Here is a 16,275-nt window from a genome sequence, read left to right on the forward strand (position 1 = left end):
GCGCTATCGCCTTCATGATAAGCTCCCGTACCTGCTGAATCGACATGAATCTCGTAGCGATCTTGTATTTTGGGTCGACTCGAGATCTGGTGTTTCAATACAGCTTCGGCCATAGGTGATCGACTGTGACGGAGTCGTATTTGGTCAGTGTCAAGTCAATCTGACCAGTGGTGGGCTGCGATAATTTGGATGAGGGGTAAAGACATACCATATGCTGTTGGGCAGGTATGGGCCATGTCAGTCCACGGTCATTCGCAACAAAGGGGGATGAGGGGGAAGAGAAAGCGAAGTAGGTTGATGTTACTGACTTGCTTTTTTCAGTAGAGGAGTGACATACCCAATCGTGAGCTCTTGGACTTGGAGACAAACATTGCAACGAGGCGATAGATGACTCACCCGAGACATACCATGAGCACGCTGATCTTTTCTTTCTGGTCCGGCATCGCGAAACGTGGGGTTTTAGGTGGTAAGCTTGATGATGGCGACGGTGCAAAGAAGCGACCACTTTCGAGAGTCGATTGACGATTGTTAATGGGCGCGATGAAAATACACACTAGACATTATTAACGACATCTCGTGCCGGTGCCCGGGGGACCTCCGACGGAAATCAGCGAGCGAGTTTTTTGACATCGCCATGAATGCTCACAAGACGACAAGATGCATATAATCCAAGTGCACATCCTGAAGATAGGAAAACGACACCATACGAGCGTGATGAAGGATCAAGGTACATGCATACCACCCTATCTCTTCCAACAACATCCTTCATCTGGACCTAGTACACCCCCGCTCAGCTCACTTCTTCCCTCCCAGCCTCCCAGCCAGCTCCGCGCGCAATAAATCCTCTTTCGACTTGGCCTCTAACCCGCTCTGACTTCTGAGATCGTTGATGACATCTTTTGTCTTGCCAAAGTACACTGAGGAAAGGAGGTTACGCATTTTGATCCTTCATGAATCGCAAAGGTATCAGCCTTGATTCACTCTTACAGCGGAATGAGCAAGAAAGCTGAACCCACTCCATATCCTCAACCAGACGTCCGATATTCGGTATATGTCCCACCGCTGCAGACAGTGGGTAATCCACCTCGTTCTGACCAGTCGGTCAGCTCATCCATGAAAAATATCCAATTGAATGTACTCACCTGCCTGGTCATACTTCCACTCAGAGTGACTGTCCCTTCACCCTCTGCTCCTTCCGCACCTTTCCCCTCTGCTCTCGCCTCCGTCTTGGTCTCCATGACGAGCATGACGGTAGATGTCAACTTGTATCTGGCGGATCTACCACGTTCTTGACATTCGAATACGTGGAGAGAATCCCACGATCCGACGGGAGCAGATGTTGTATCGTCCGACGATGGGGAGAGGGCTGCGACGGATTGAGCGCGCTCAGGTCAACGGACATCCGTAGGCTTGCCCCATCTTCCAGATGAAAGTCGATCGAATGCCCCACAAGGGACCACACAGCATGTGCCACACTCCGACCTTACGAATGTCTGGAAGGGTGGTCACAGACACCTCGACTCACTCTTTTTCATCAAGACGACGCCCGCAAAACTCATCTCTTTCCCCACCTCTGCTTCATCCTCCAGATCCCATAGATAGACACTCGAGACGCCCCCTTCGAAATACATCTCTCTGTAGGTATCGAACGCGACGTTCAGACCTGTCTCGAGCTGACGCAGTCGCGGTGAGGGGGTTGGACCGGTGGATGACTCGGGTATGTAGGTATTTGACCATGGTGAGCTGCACACGCAGGATAATCGTCAGCTTGTATGCCCGTTATACATCTCATACCGAAGAAACGCGAGGGGAAAATGGGAAAGGGACTGGAAAGGATCTGCTACGCACCGATAAGAATCTGCATCACGATTATAGTCACATCCCAAGAACTCCTTTCCTTTCTCACTGTCCGTCAAAAGCTTGAGGGGTTGATCGACGTTCCCCAGCAGATCATCGGCATATTCAGGCGCCAAATCACATAATGTATTGACATTCGATTCGATCCGGGTAGGAGGCAGTCGACGGACTAGGTCGAGAAGGGCTTCGAATGTTTCTGCGCCGATAAAGAAGAGACGGGTTTCAGTTAGTCACTCGGTCAGACGGGCCCAGCTTGGTCGAAGAGATGGGATGTCAGATGCGTGTCCGTCGTGCGGTGCAAAGAGGAAGGAGACCGCGCTGTGAACGTCCAGGTATACTCACGATCTGCGTCTGCCATCCTGTCTTGTATCACCTACAGATCCACCAACTATCGCTCTGCATGAACGCTGTTTGACAACATCAATCCCAATTCGTCAATCGTCATCGCAACGGTCCTTGGACGCGCGACCGACCGGGGTCCAACCGGGACTAAAGTGGTAGGTACAAATAAAGAGTGAGTCGTGGATGGCCAGGTCGTGAACCACCACAGATAAATGTTGCTCGTCAGCAATCTGATTCTTTCTTTCATCTCATAGCAGAACTTTGGGGAGCAAGACAGCATGGCCCTGCCCAATCTACGATGTGAGCTGCCTGCGCGTTTCATCAATCAATTGCAGCTCACAAATGAAACCAATTAGCGATCTTTGCTTCGTCCCGAACGTCAGAGGAAGAGAAACAGCTTTCCCGGGTCACATTTTACAAGTTGTACGTTGATCCCAAGTTCATCTGACCTTCCATGTCGGACGAGTGTCTCTGTCGAAGTTAGATTCAGCTCTAATACTCATATCACTGGTCTACAGCACGGCATTTGTCGGTGCATGCCTCGCAATCTCGCTTTTGGCAGCACGCAACTCGGGCAGAGACTTCGGTGGGAAAGCAGCTCGAGGCGTCGTTGGTATGGTCTCTGGGAATCCCGGGAAGCTTGTTTAGTCTCTCCAGACATCCGATGCATGGCGCAGTGAGTCAATGACAGGCTATTTTGCCTGAGAATAGACTGATCATGTTGCTCATTAGGTTTCGCCGTCCACCTGCTTCGTCAATCCACCTTGAATCCCTTGTATCCAGCCGCGACACCACTCATCACCAATGCTGCGCCTGTCCAGATGATGAGCACGCCAAAGCCTCCTACCCCATATCCGCCTTTCGCACCACCCATCGAGTCCGTCGAAATCAATGCAGACGACAAGGGCCCGGAAGCTATGGAGCCTAGTCCTCGAGCGAGGGAGAATAGCGCCCACAGGATGGCAGGAAGATGTGGGTCGTCCTCTGCGTGGGGCATCAGTGATGACCACGTTGGATCTGGGAACGGATCGGGCACAAAGAGGGTGGTCATGGAGAGGAATGGAAGGATTGACGTACGGGTAATAATGCTAATGAAGCTACGATCATACTATCGATGTCAGCCGCGTTCAAACGTCATTGTCTCAGAGCACTGCGTACCGTGGGAACTGCGCCGTGTAGCTGATCACGCATTGTCAATAAGAAGATCTTGCAACTGTCAATTGACTTACCTGCCTGCACACGCTCCGAAAGCCAGTGAAAATCCAATCACGCCACCTGTATTCGTTGCGGCTCCCCACCCTCCAAAGACCGTGGTCGCAGATACGGCCGCCATAGCCAATATCAATCTCCGCGGTCCCAGCTTATCTGACAGATGACCGAAGATCACTTGGCCAGGGACACGAGCGAGGTTCATGAGTGCGACAGAGAGAGTACCGATGGTAGGCGATAAGGAAAGCGCTGTGGCATACGCTATCGAGGCAGAGTCAGTCCTATGTCTCTTTGGTGCTGTCTGAGTGAGGGATCAACAAACATGGCAGATAGGTGCAAGGCATGAAGGCTGCCAGACCTTGAAAAAGAACTCCGCACCACAGCAACCAGAAGGGAAGATGTCGAAGGAATGACCAGTCCAGTTTTGGCGATCGTGTGGCCGACGGCGGGGTGGGCGGCAGTCTCGGTCTGATGAAGGGTACCAGCGAGCCGAGAAGTATCGCATAGCTTATACCCTGGACCATGTATCAGCTTTGCCCATAAGTAGCGAGAGGCATCTTGCAGCACGAACGATTGCTAAGAGTGTAGTTCGTTTTCCGTACTTCTGTAAAAGCGCGGAAGAGATCAACGGCATGACGAGTCCGCCAGCGCCTTTAGATTTCCTGAATCAGCACCAAGGCATTGGTCAGGAGCAGGTCACCCACCTGTACCGGCGAACATTATACCGGTTGCTAGACCCCGTCGATTGAACCACCATTCGAACCTTGTGGAAGTCAGCAGGTTCCTGGAGCGAGAAGCAAACTCCAACTCACATGTAGTTGGTCGTTGGGCAATATAGCATGGCTTGACCAGCAAGTCAGCAACGATTGTGATCAACCGGGACCACAGTCCACTCACTGCCTCCTATGCTGTACAACACCCCTTGGGTCAGGATCAATGTTCCAGCCTGTTCCTTCCCGGTTCAGCACTATTCTACCTTCTCACACGAAGCAAACAGAACATACGCTATTTGCGAATGCTGCACCAATAAATCCAGCGAACATCACGACCAGACCTATCCACATGACTGGTTTTCTCTGACGAGGATGCGAGGTGAGGTATAGGGTCAAGGGGGATAGAAGGAGATACATGGCTCCCTATAGTGATGGCGTCGACGTCAATGTGACTCTACTCCAGACGAGGAAGGACGTACGACGGAGATGGTTCCTACGATTGGCAAGAGTGAAGTAGAGGAGGGATATAATGTGTCGTAGTGGTCCAGAAACACTGATTGCGAAACGTATCAGCACTCCCCAAGTGTCATTCTCACGGCTGATACATACCTCCATAAGAGTTGGCAAATCCTGGTTGTATGAGTTGTGATCAGCTTCTCAAAACCATGAATATTGACATGAACGTACCCCATATCAGTGTCTGCAATGGACAGATGCCATCAGTCGATCTGAAAGGCATTCTCAATCACCAACACTCACCTCCAATCCTGTAGCCGCCGCCAGGTACGTCCAGGCGCCCCATCCTCCATCGACTCGCGGGAGGGCGGAATGACTCGGTTCATTGGAAGCCTCTTCATCCGTCTGGACTTGCATCTGTTCAAGTCTGGGTCGATCATCCACATCTGCCTGAGGCACCGGTAGATCCCATGTGGAAACCTCAGGAGTCTTCGCTGTCGTTGATTTCGGCGACATTGTCGTGTATTGGTCGTGGGTTTAGTGTTTGGACAAGAGGATCCATGAGGAAAAGGTAGCTGTTGAGTCGACTTTATATATACCTTGTTTGTCACTCAATACGGCTCGCACAGATATGGTATCATCTACGACTCTGCCTTATTCTCTGGACGACAAGACGGCATGATGGCATGACAATAAGGCATATTCTCCATTTTATTAGGCATACCTCTCCCATGATTTGGCCTTTTGATCGACGCCATTTCCAATAAATCCCATTCTGTCATATCTTATCGGGGCGCGCGTGCTCACAATCGGGATCACTCCGACGCCTGCTCATTTGCACTGGAATGACATTGCCAATTTTGACTATCTACTTGGGTCTCAGAGCAGATATGGACGTATGTGAAAGGACGGTGAATGCATGTAGGCGATAGACATCTCCGGCTATGAGCCCTGCTTGCTCTCTAGGATCGCTTTCGTCTTCTCCTTGGCCTTGACCAATCTCTCCAATTTCGCCACATCGTCGATCGCGTCGTACTTCCCACCACTCTGCACGGGGTCATCTTGTGACGGAGCGGACGATGAGAAAGCAGCGATCGTCCTGAGAGCTGCGATGTCTTCGTCTAGACCTTCGAGCGTTGTCCGTAGATCGCGAAGCTGGACTAGATGAAGTAAAGATTTGAGCGATGTTTGGACAGTTGTGGCTATATGTTGGAAACGTATTGGCTATGGGTTGTCAGCTATTCATGAATAGGTCACTGTTTGAGAGCCTCTCACTCCTATCATGTCGCCTCCATACTGTCAGAAGCATACTCGTCAGTATCATCTCCAGCGCATTGACCACCCGACTCCGACTTACCCATCTGCAGCACACCGTGAGCACGTCTACAGCATTCTGCTCTCTCAGGACCTTGAGGATTCTCTCCCCACCAAATTTCTCCCCATCGTCGTTGAAGCTTTCTATGAGCTGCTTATGAGTCAATTAGCACGACTGCTGAAGAGTGAGATACGCTTGCCTCAACTTATGAGACAGCGACCCGTCGCAATAGCCAGGATCCCACTCACATGATAGTCCTCTTCCCCCTCTGTACCGTTCTTCCCTTCTTTCAGACACAAGGCCCTACAAGCCCACATCCTATGATCCGGCTCTCTAGCTCTCTCTTTCGCTTTAGCCCGTCCTAACGCTCTGCCTTCTCCGCCCTGAAACGCGCCCTCTCCCGACCCCATGGCCAGATCGCCGACTTGACTGACCACATCCAGGTCACGTACTATCCTCCGAGCTTCCTTAGCTAGAGATGCTTCCGTCGTGATGTGAGATGGGGGTAAAAAGGAGATTGTAAATGACAAGAAGGTAGAAGAGGATTCGTGGAGGGGTGGTGAATGTGATGTGAGGGGTGGGGGTTCGTCGGGATGTAGCCAAGCGTGTAGAGAAGTGATTCCTTCTGTTCGAGTCCGTTTCACTTCTGATGGACCAGGTTCGGGTGATGATGCTCTTTTGTTCGTCATCATGAGCGTATGTCTTGCATGTCAGCTAATCACACATGAAGACAGGTAGTTCAAGGAGACTGACTGGATGGATGGATGGATGGGATGGATCGGCGAGCCGTGTGGATTTGCCGGCGGCGGCGGTGGTGGCGGCGGTGACCGCTGTTTGTTTCCCCCCCCACTCAACTCATGACGTGCCAAATCTCCCGTTCTCCCCGGCTCCGATTGCAGTAGACATGTCCTTCCTCTCTTTTCTCTTTTCTCTTTTCTCTTTTCACCTCTCAACCATTCGCTTCCACATCAACGCCCACATACATCTGAACAGCACTACAGCGAAACAAAGACAGACATACATACATACATACACATTCAGGAATTACCAACATGTCCACCTATTCCTTCCTCGTCGGCGGTTATCGACCTACTCTGGGTCTCGTATCTTTCGATCCTGCCACCGCGAAGATAAAGGTCGTTTCCGAGTCCAAGGCCCCCGAAAAGGCATCATGGATAGAGATTGCGCCGAGCAAGGCCGGTTCTCTTGCCTCTTCCAAGGTCTTGTACACCATCTCAGAGTTGGACAAAGTTGGCAAGGCTGTCAGCTTGAAGTTGACCGATGATAAGGTTGAGATCACTGGAGAGAGGGAGACTCAAGGCTCGCCTGCTCATCGTATGTCCCTGCATCTGCCATATTTGTGGTTTTTAGCTGAGCCTTCGCCGTCATCAGTCCACATCATGAAAGATGGCTCCGGTATCGTCGCTTCCAACGTAGGTGTCTCTTTCGCGGGCAGTTCTCATAGTAGCTAATAGTCCCCCTTTAGTTTAGCGGTGGTTCCGCCATTTTCTTCCCCGTCAACGAGGACGGTTCCCTAAAGACCGACTCCGAATCTCCTCTCCTCAAGCTCCCCTTCCCTTATGAGGGCAAGGAAGCGCCCAACCCCGAGCGACAGGATGCTGCCCGTGCTCACCAAGTCATCGAGGGTGAAGACGGCTTGCTCTACGTCTCTGATCTCGGAAGTGATCGCGTTTGGGTTGTGGTCCGTGAGGGAGAGAGTGGATTGACAATCAAAGGGTGGTTGCAAGCGCCTCCTGGTTGTGGACCTCGTCACGCAGTCATCTCCCCCAATGGTATGTTCACGAAGTCAAATCAACGGATGCGCTAGCGTTCGTCACTAATCTAAATCTGTAGGCAAATACCTCTATCTCCTCACCGAAATGACCAGCGAGATCGTGGTCTTCAACCTCGAGAACAAAACTTACCCTGTCGTATCCGAAGCCGATTTCACAGTCAGCATCCTTCCCCCTTCGGTCCCCGAAGAGGGTAAAAAGTATATGAACGCCGCGGAATTGCTCCTCAACCCCGCTTTCCCCAACGTCCTCTACGCCACCAACCGTCTTGAGCTCAGCTTTGACGAGAAAAGTGAGGGCAAGTTCAAGCACCCCGATGAACCTGTAGGTGACGCTATCGCCATCGTCACGCTCAGCGAAGACGGGTCTAAGGTAGAGAGCGTCAAGCATGTGAGGACCAATTTGGACAACTTGAGAGGCGCCCAAGTAAGCCCAGACGGCAAGTATGTCGCTGTTGCGGGTAGGAAGGCTGGCGGTATTGAGATCTGGCAGACCGGTGCCAATGGCACAGAGTTCAAACTTGCTGGAAAGGATGAGAAAATCACGGATGTCACCGACTTGGTGTGGGTGTAAGTGTCAAACAAGGGCAGATCCAGGGGGGGGAAAGTGAAAGGTTGATTGTAGAGCAAAGAGCATGAAGTCAATTCGAGACGACCCGCCGGACGCTTACTGACCTGTTATTCCCTCTCGATGTCCTCGTTTGTTGTAATGCCTCCTCAGCGTAAAGGATTCGTCAAAGGAAGGTGCTACTGACTCGTCACAGATTGACAGATTTTCAGACTCTTGTATGAGTCGCTGAGGTATATATCAGTGTTTCCTTCTTCCTCTTTTCACTGATTGATCTTGACATCGAGACCCTCTGCACACAATCCATCATCTCACTTTACATAACTACAGCTGAATTCCCATATTGCCCCTCACACCTCACACCTCACACACTCTCCCAACCCGCAAGACTACCTATTTGACATGTCACATTTGACTGCCATGCTGCACTCGAACGACTTGGTCGGTATGGCCACCCAATTGTTCACCACCCTTTCCAAGGGTACCGATACCGAGTCGATCATCCCTATCGTCACTCGTACTCTGATGATCGGGGCGATGCTCGCCGCTCTTCGAAAGATCGTCCCGTACATCACCGATTATCTTCGTCAGAGTAAGTGGCCCGTCCGCAATCGGATCACAACACCATACTCACGGCTTTCATCTATGAATGTTTGTCGTAGTCATGTTCCCGACTGCTTTCGTGCAGAGTATGGATCCTGCCTATGACTGGATAACAGCCTGGATAGCCCAAGATGAGAAGGCTCAGACACAACTTCGGGATTTCCAGCTGGCGACCCAGCACTGGCGAGAAGTGAGAAAGAGAAATGCCTCGGGCGTCCAGGCTTTGAACCCCAGTGAAAATTGGTGGAGCTCGAGTCCTATCGGTCATGTCGTACCTACTTTCTGTGAGTCGACTTATCAACGTCTCACTTATGGATTACCGGCACATCGATTGTAGTCGCTGAACAGAAGATATGCTCAGTCCATAATATTCGATTAAATCATAAGGGCAACTACATCTGGGTGACGAGGAAACAGAGAGGTTTCGCTCACGCAAATCCCAACGATGGTTATTTCGAGCATTATCAGATTCGGTGAGCGATATGTTCCATCCACTTTCCAGAGGATCGATTGCAAGATCTTCCTTGAAAAATACCCAGCTGAAACGATGGTGTGTGGCAGCACCATCGCGCTCCGATCAAATATACTCAAGGATTTCTTTGCTGCGGCTCATCAACTTTACCATGCCAAGGAGGCCAATGAGCTCTTGATTTTCCATGCCGAGTGAGTGGCGTCTTCTGCCCTCGATTCTCCATCGGAGATATACCTACCGTATCCCCAAACAAAATCACTCTTCATTGCCTGGTTCACAGTGTGTATGCTGATGTTAGTCACTCAGACGAGTCAACTCTGAATGGCAGAAAGCCGTTTCTCGACCTTCACGACCCTGGTCCTCGGTGATTCTCCCGGATGTTATCAAGGAGGGTGTACTCAGAGATATGGAGAAATTCTTCTCGGATCGAGAGCAGCAATGGTACGCTTCGAGAGGTAAGCGAAAAAATCAAACATGTCGAGATAGAGATCTAGCAGTTGATGGTATCGTGTAGGTATCCCATATCGCAGGGGATATCTGCTCCACGGTGCACCCGGTGCCGGCAAGACCACCCTCGGTAAGATCTCGACAATCTCCGGCGAGTTAGACGCTGACTTTTTGCTGGTCCAGTCACCGCTCTTGCAAGTAAGATGAATCTGAACATCTACGTCATCAATCCCGCTCAAAGGGGGTAGGTCTTGTACACCTCGTGTCAAAGTCATGGCAACAGCTGATTTGGCGCCACGAAGTATGGATGACGCCAAGTTATCCAAACTGATTCGGGTTTGTCCACCAAAGAGCGTTATCTTGATCGAGGACATGTGAGAACCGCCATCTCATCCTCAATGGCGATGCTGACCTCGTATCTCTCGATCAGCGATTGCATCTTCCCATCACGATCTCAAGAGACCAGCACAGATTCTAACACTTCCGCTGACGGAAAAGCGGTGGCTGCTGAACCTGCGACTCCGCCCAAGGCAGCTCTGAGCCCAATTCAACATTCCGGACAGGGACAGTACGATCTTGCCCCTTCGGTTGTCACCATGTCGGGGCTTTTGAACGCCATAGACGGAGTGTCCAGTCAAGAAGGATGTGTTCTGGTTGGTACCACGTGAGTGAGGCTAAATCACAAGAGAGAATCATGGATTACAGTCTTTACGAAAGCAGTCGGTATTGTGGCTGACCTGGTCTTCTGAAACAGGAACCATCCCGAACGACTTGACCCAGCTCTCTCCCGCGCAGGAAGGTTTGACGTCCATGTCCCTTTCACTTCGACTCGACCTTCTCAAGCCAGAGCTCTTTATCTCCATTTCTACCCTCTTGCAGACTTCCAGAAGTCCCCCGAACCTCCAAAGAGTCAACTGGGAGATCTGTCCAACCGCGACTTGTCGATCGAGGAGAATTCGCCGATTCCCTTCGGGTCTTGTCCTTCATTCGAATCCCAGGATGAGCTAGATGAGCTAGCAGACAGATTCGTTCTTGCATTTTTTGCCGAGGACAGCGACGAGAAAGATGTTGATAAGGCGAAGGAGGAGCTGGACAAGGAGAGGGAGGGCAAGTTGTCCATGGCCAGCCTGCAAGGTTATCTCTTGAAATACAAGGAAGACCCGATTGGGGCAGTGAGGAACGCAAAGACTTGGGTGGAGGACAAGGCGTAGTGTCTTAGAATGGGCTGTGTGCCGAAGAAGAGGTGATATTGTTTTGTCTCATACGGACTGTACCTTAGGACAGTGCTTCTTGTCTGTGAAATTTACCACACATGCATCACTCTCTTTTCTGACTGACGCGCAAGATACATCCCCTCCGGCCTACCGAATCTACGTCGCACAAGGCCTATCTCCCAACTATTCGTACTCCAATTGAGGAAAACCTTATGACCGAGTAAGAAGAGGTCGTTCGACGCTCGGTTGAGCTGGAACGATTGCGGTATACCAATGATCTACTGGATTCCCACACCCTATCGCATATCTCTTTTAGCTACTGTACGTGTACAGTCCATCGTGGGTTTCCCCTCCCCACTACAAGATCTTGACCTTTCTCTCACCCCTTTTGTATGCGCTGTTACGCGTATGGACGTGGTGAAAGGGTTCTTCCATTCATGATATGATGTTGAAAGGATAGGTCTGTTGGTTAGTGTGGCAATCAGAGGGTATATGAACCAAGTCCAGTGGTTGCGTGCACCCTTGAGATCACCCTATACTGTATCCTAGGTAATTCAGAGACACAGCCAGACAGAGAGACACAAATCCTCCAAGGGGACATATATAACTCACATTGCCTATCCAGCTTGCCGACCAGAAACTTTATCGCAAACACCATGTCAACTTGTGTGACCCAATCTCCCAAGCTCACTCATCCCGCTCTCAGGATGGGACTGGCCACTCCGCCACTCACACCTACTTCGCCCACTTCTGCCGGTGGTCATTTCCCCGCCCCTCGAGCTGGCGCCGATACCGCCAACCCGGGTGCTACTCTTCAGGGCAAGAAGAACTCTTCGTTGCAGCCATCGACGAGGGTGGTGAAGATCGTCCCTAAACTGATTCACCCCGCTCCGTCTTATGCGCTCCTTCGGGCCACCCACGTCTACGCTCTCCGATACATGATCGCCAAGCTCTATTGGGAAAAGGCGAATAACCAGTATCATCCATATCAAGACGCAGAGTGGAACCACGATACCATCATCTCGGATCTCGAGAACGAACTGAAAGATGTCCAAGCGGCTCAAAAAGGATTAGATCGATTCCCTTCGATCGCCTATGCCCCCATCAGTTTCCCCAAAATGCACGGACCAAGGACGAGAGAGGAAGAGGTGGAATTGACCAAGAAGGGTTATGAAGAGAGGAGGATTCTGGATATGAAACTCGACGAGAGGTTCCCGTTCCTGAGACAGCTTTTCGTGGGTCCAAAGACGAAACAACAGGCGAAAAACGATAGGAGAGTGAGAGAACAACTTCAGTATGGGAATCAAGATGATCTCGAGTTTCTGTTACCCGCTGCCAATTTGGAGATTCTCGAGAAACGGATCGCAAATCCCCCGGTTCCAGGATACAAAGCACCTCCTCCCAGGAAGACCCACGAACAGATAAGGATGGAGAAGGAACGAGCCAAGATCGCAGCGTATCTGGAAGCCAATCCACCGCAAGGGTTTGTCCCTCGAGACGAAAAGGACAAACAGGGCAATATCCGGATCCCGAGAATCGGTCCACTGACCAAGGAGGAGTATATCCAGACTCTACCTAGATTCGGTCCGTTGACAAGGGAACAAGCACTCTTGCCGAAACAGCGAGAACAACGTCATCAGATCCTGGATTGGATGAGACGACCGTGGAGTCAGTGGGACGAACAGGCGGCTGCACTGATGGATCAGTTGGCCAAGCTGGCGAGGGAGAGGTTGGAAGAGGGTAAAAAAGCAGCGAAGACACTTCAGAAGGAGAAGGAGGGGAAAATGAAAGGGGTCAAAGGGCAGCAGAAAGAGGGAGCGAAAGAGGATACGGATGAGGGGGATAAGGAACAGCCATCAAAGGTGCAGGACGAGGGAGACAAGCAGGACAAGGCAGACGACTGGGCGAAGGGGAAAGAGCATTAGACAGTCGTGGTGATGTATCGTGGGATGTATTCATTGAGTTGTCGTTCTTTGACAATCGTGCTGCCGAGCCATACAACGCAAAGTTGAGCCCTCTTTGAATCCCCGGTAGGACATGTATTCCAGACTGCTGAGTGAGTATTACCAGCACCGTCAACACACGACGTTGCACAGGAGTCGGTCAGTCATGACTCGGTGAGAAATCTTAGTTCAGGAACTGTATCGAAGATACACGGGACCACACAATTCACTTGTGGTATCTCCAACCGACACATCGCCTCTTCAGACCTGGGAAGATACAACACTGGATGCATGTCGTACAACCTGCTCGCCATCTCAAGTGTGCGTTCATACCCACCGTAAAGCTCCCTCACCCCCGGGAGTGGCTGCATGATGTCTCTCTCCTCTCTTCCCTGCCGGACTAGGCACTGGAGATGGTCGTGGACTTGCTGATGGTATCGTATTTAGCGGTCTAAGTGATTCCAGACCTGCCTTTGAGACTCGTCTTCCCGGTTGAAGAGTTGTCCTATCCACCGGGGCTCTGTACATCAAGTCCGGTCGTTAACGGAATTCTGTCATTGCCGCCCATGTGAATTACTTCACTCACCTCCTCTGATGTACCCATTGGCCATTTTTCCTGACCTCTCTGTCATCTCCCACCTGATGTCTCCCAGTCTCACTGTCGTTGACCTTTTCCCCTTCTTCCCCTGAAGCGATAGGTAAAGCTTTCGGCGGTCGCTTATACGAGTCGACGCTGCTCGACCACGCTGGTGGAAGACTCTCCCTCATATGTCGAGGATTGGCTCTGGACGGTCCATCCTCTCCATCGTCCGCCTTCCTGTTTCCAGCTCCTGAACCTTCACCACGGACTCCGCCAGACTGCTTCAGACCCAGCTCTGCTTCCTCAAATTGCATGAGTTCCGCGACGAAGCCGATGTTCGGTGAAATACCTTTACGCCTTTCGGCTACGTAGGCATAAGACGTTTTCAACGTCCATGCATTGGCATGAATGAGATAGGCCAAGACGACGGTCACTGAACGGGATTTTCCGGCTTTGCAATGGACATAGGTGGGAGCAGAGTGTAATCTCGCGTCGTCTGCAGCATCACATTAGCACAATAGCTTGAGACATTACACTTTTGAAATCACCTAAAAAGTTACACGACTCTCTCATGCCTTGAGCGACACCAGATTCTTCCACGATATCTCGCATGGGCACTCTGTGATATTTGAATTTGTCTTTCAGTCCCAATCCCGAATCATCGTCACACTCCAGCGCAACATTAAGGATCCGCTTTACGCCCATCCGTCTCAGCGTTTCCACTTCCGCATCAGTCACGATCTCCGGGCCGAGGTACAGGAAGGATGGTAAGATTGTCGAAATGACGAATGGTGCCATGCCACCACGAGACGCTGTAGGTATCATCTCGCCATTTCCGTGCTTTGACGACGAGTGCGGCGCAGGGTAAACACCGGGAATTTGAAGACCTCCCATGCTGGGTCCAGCTGTAGGTTTTGACGCCCATTCGCCGTTAACATTCGTTGAAGGAGGGAGTGACAGATCCTCGTCATTGCCGACCATACGCTTGACATCACTAAATGAGCTGGGCGAAGGAGGTAGCTTGGATTGTTCGTGGCATAAGGTTTGGAAAGAACCGCGATAAGGAGTCTTCGGGATATCAAGAGTGAAGCTGGGCGACCGTGGGGCGGAACCACTAGTATCGACTGACAGCAGGTTGGATCGACCGGTGTGAAAGCCCCCACCGCCTGATGTCGCAGGAGATACATCGTTTTGAAACGGACCTAGCGAGGCACTTCGAAGTGGCTTGTCCAGGTTTAGACTAAGCTTCGGGGTGCGTCGAGCTGAAGGACCGTGTCCTCCACCTGTTATCGACAAAGAAGGTAGATTTCGCTTGGACACGCTGCCGTCCGGTCGAAGAGAGGGCATCGATGGACGATGTGAAACAGTTCGAGTCGATGAAGGAGAAGGGATAGGGGGAGGAGCCAGGTCGGATGCAGGAGCAGATCTAGGCGGTGGCAGCGATGTAGCCAGGCTTGGCCTACCTTTAGTACTCAGCTCCCCCGACACCAGCTGGTCCTTTGCTTCGGACGACACCAGTACCGCTCCCCATCCTCCTCGTAGTGATTTAACGGTCCCTGCAACCACAAGAGTTTTCATGATCCCCAGCAATACCCGTGCCAGCTCATCGGAAGCTGAAGTACCGACCAGAATCACATCCAGTGATTTCTCTACTTCTAGACTGTCCCAGACCTCCCGTCCGGCTTGGGTACTGACGAAACCTCCCAGCGAATCCCAACTAGTGACTTGTGTTCCTGCTGATTTTCGAAATCGCTTGAAGATCAAAGACGGAATAGAGATGTTCGCGGAGCGAGGTAAATGTGATTCCAGGAAGGGGCCCAGGGGCCGCGTATCGATGATGAGGATTTGGGGGGAGGATCGTAGCAGCTTCAGGGTATCGGGTACGGATATGGTATCGCCCTCCGGCACGACAGTGTTGGAGCGACTCATATCTGGTGTAACGTGACCACTGGACCCTCTATCCGAATCTGAGCCTGCGAGAGGTGAAACGACGGGCCGAGCAAGGAGATTTTGTCGAACTGATTTACGAAGGAGAGACAGATCTTGCAATTCGTTCGTCAAAGAGCTCCGTTCTGCTCAAGTCAGTTAGAGGTTTGTTCAAAATGGGGAAAATCCACTCACCCTCACTGATCGCCGATGTCGCAGTCCTAGGTGATAGGTCGTCATCTCTCTGCAGTTGAATTTCCTCGTCTAGTCCCATCACCTCCTTTGCCTTGCCCAGCACTAACGGGCTCGGCCTCCGTTTTGCCCCAGGACTCATGATACCTTTCCGCACGACCAGCGGGGCCAAGGGAGTTTGGGTTGAAGGTCCAGCAGGGTTGTTACATATCTGAGGGAACGGGACATTGGGTGACGTTATTCGCTGAGCGGGTAATCGGTTTGGTGTCGAGGAGGACGAGGAGGAAATATGCGGATCTTGGAGATATGGCAGACCTGTTGGTGAGCCTAGAGAAGAGCGTGACGAGGTGGGCGACGTTTGATTGGGGTCCTCGACGTCGACATCATCCGAAGCTAAGAATCCCGGGTGAAAAGACTTGCCCGGTGTATTGCTTGGGGTCAGAGATGAGTGGGTCAACCGTTGGGGACTAGGTCGAACGGAAGCCCCAGGTGATCTACCTATGTTGTCGCCGGTTGTTGACATGCTTGGGACGGCCGAAATCGGACTCAGCGACTGGACTGATGTACCTCAGATCGATGCTGAGATGCAAATGTTTCGAATCATGCGATATCTGACGTTGAATTGGGATTCGAGCGAGGTGGGTTG

At 51.4% G+C, this 16,275-nt stretch overlaps 7 protein-coding genes across 7 annotated transcripts; 3 read left to right on the top strand and 4 right to left on the bottom strand.

Moving 5' to 3' along the window:
• Positions 1–795: 795 nt before the first annotated feature.
• Positions 796–2,215, bottom strand: IAR55_000244 (uncharacterized protein; the record flags this gene model as incomplete). The annotated part of the gene is made up of 6 exons (XM_066943380.1): positions 796–946; positions 1,017–1,090; positions 1,143–1,366; positions 1,526–1,743; positions 1,849–2,053; positions 2,200–2,215. The coding sequence occupies 6 exons, from the start codon at positions 2,213–2,215 to the stop codon at positions 796–798; spliced, it is 888 nt and encodes a 295-aa protein (XP_066805922.1).
• Positions 2,216–2,953: 738 nt separating this feature from the next.
• IAR55_000245 (uncharacterized protein) lies at positions 2,954–5,093 on the bottom strand (the record flags this gene model as incomplete). The annotated part of the gene is made up of 14 exons (XM_066943381.1): positions 2,954–3,183; positions 3,277–3,296; positions 3,358–3,378; positions 3,429–3,669; positions 3,731–3,923; positions 3,980–4,059; positions 4,113–4,171; positions 4,221–4,251; positions 4,306–4,354; positions 4,413–4,544; positions 4,601–4,674; positions 4,731–4,751; positions 4,809–4,821; positions 4,881–5,093. The coding sequence occupies 14 exons, from the start codon at positions 5,091–5,093 to the stop codon at positions 2,954–2,956; spliced, it is 1,377 nt and encodes a 458-aa protein (XP_066805923.1).
• Positions 5,094–5,519: 426 nt separating this feature from the next.
• IAR55_000246 (uncharacterized protein) lies at positions 5,520–6,584 on the bottom strand (the record flags this gene model as incomplete). The annotated part of the gene is made up of 4 exons (XM_066943382.1): positions 5,520–5,801; positions 5,853–5,873; positions 5,935–6,042; positions 6,141–6,584. The coding sequence occupies 4 exons, from the start codon at positions 6,582–6,584 to the stop codon at positions 5,520–5,522; spliced, it is 855 nt and encodes a 284-aa protein (XP_066805924.1).
• A 360-nt stretch (positions 6,585–6,944) lies between these two features.
• On the top strand, positions 6,945–8,258 carry IAR55_000247 (uncharacterized protein; the record flags this gene model as incomplete). The annotated part of the gene is made up of 4 exons (XM_066943383.1): positions 6,945–7,227; positions 7,285–7,325; positions 7,379–7,685; positions 7,747–8,258. 4 exons carry the CDS (start codon positions 6,945–6,947, stop codon positions 8,256–8,258), a joined length of 1,143 nt encoding a protein of 380 aa, XP_066805925.1.
• Positions 8,259–8,654: 396 nt separating this feature from the next.
• On the top strand, positions 8,655–10,985 carry IAR55_000248 (uncharacterized protein; the record flags this gene model as incomplete). Its single annotated transcript, XM_066943384.1, has 10 exons — positions 8,655–8,844; positions 8,915–9,139; positions 9,217–9,328; positions 9,417–9,518; positions 9,634–9,782; positions 9,842–9,904; positions 9,958–10,018; positions 10,077–10,148; positions 10,205–10,438; positions 10,529–10,985. The coding sequence occupies 10 exons, from the start codon at positions 8,655–8,657 to the stop codon at positions 10,983–10,985; spliced, it is 1,665 nt and encodes a 554-aa protein (XP_066805926.1).
• Positions 10,986–11,644: 659 nt separating this feature from the next.
• IAR55_000249 (uncharacterized protein) lies at positions 11,645–12,913 on the top strand (the record flags this gene model as incomplete). Its single annotated transcript, XM_066943385.1, has 1 exon — positions 11,645–12,913. The coding sequence occupies one exon, from the start codon at positions 11,645–11,647 to the stop codon at positions 12,911–12,913; it is 1,269 nt and encodes a 422-aa protein (XP_066805927.1).
• A 345-nt stretch (positions 12,914–13,258) lies between these two features.
• On the bottom strand, positions 13,259–16,152 carry IAR55_000250 (uncharacterized protein; the record flags this gene model as incomplete). The annotated part of the gene is made up of 4 exons (XM_066943386.1): positions 13,259–13,451; positions 13,518–14,007; positions 14,060–15,583; positions 15,633–16,152. 4 exons carry the CDS (start codon positions 16,150–16,152, stop codon positions 13,259–13,261), a joined length of 2,727 nt encoding a protein of 908 aa, XP_066805928.1.
• Positions 16,153–16,275: the final 123 nt, after the last annotated feature.

This window comes from Kwoniella newhampshirensis, chromosome 1, assembly GCF_039105145.1.
Source record: "Kwoniella newhampshirensis strain CBS 13917 chromosome 1, whole genome shotgun sequence".
NCBI classification, from domain to species: Eukaryota; Fungi; Basidiomycota; class Tremellomycetes; order Tremellales; family Cryptococcaceae; genus Kwoniella; species Kwoniella newhampshirensis.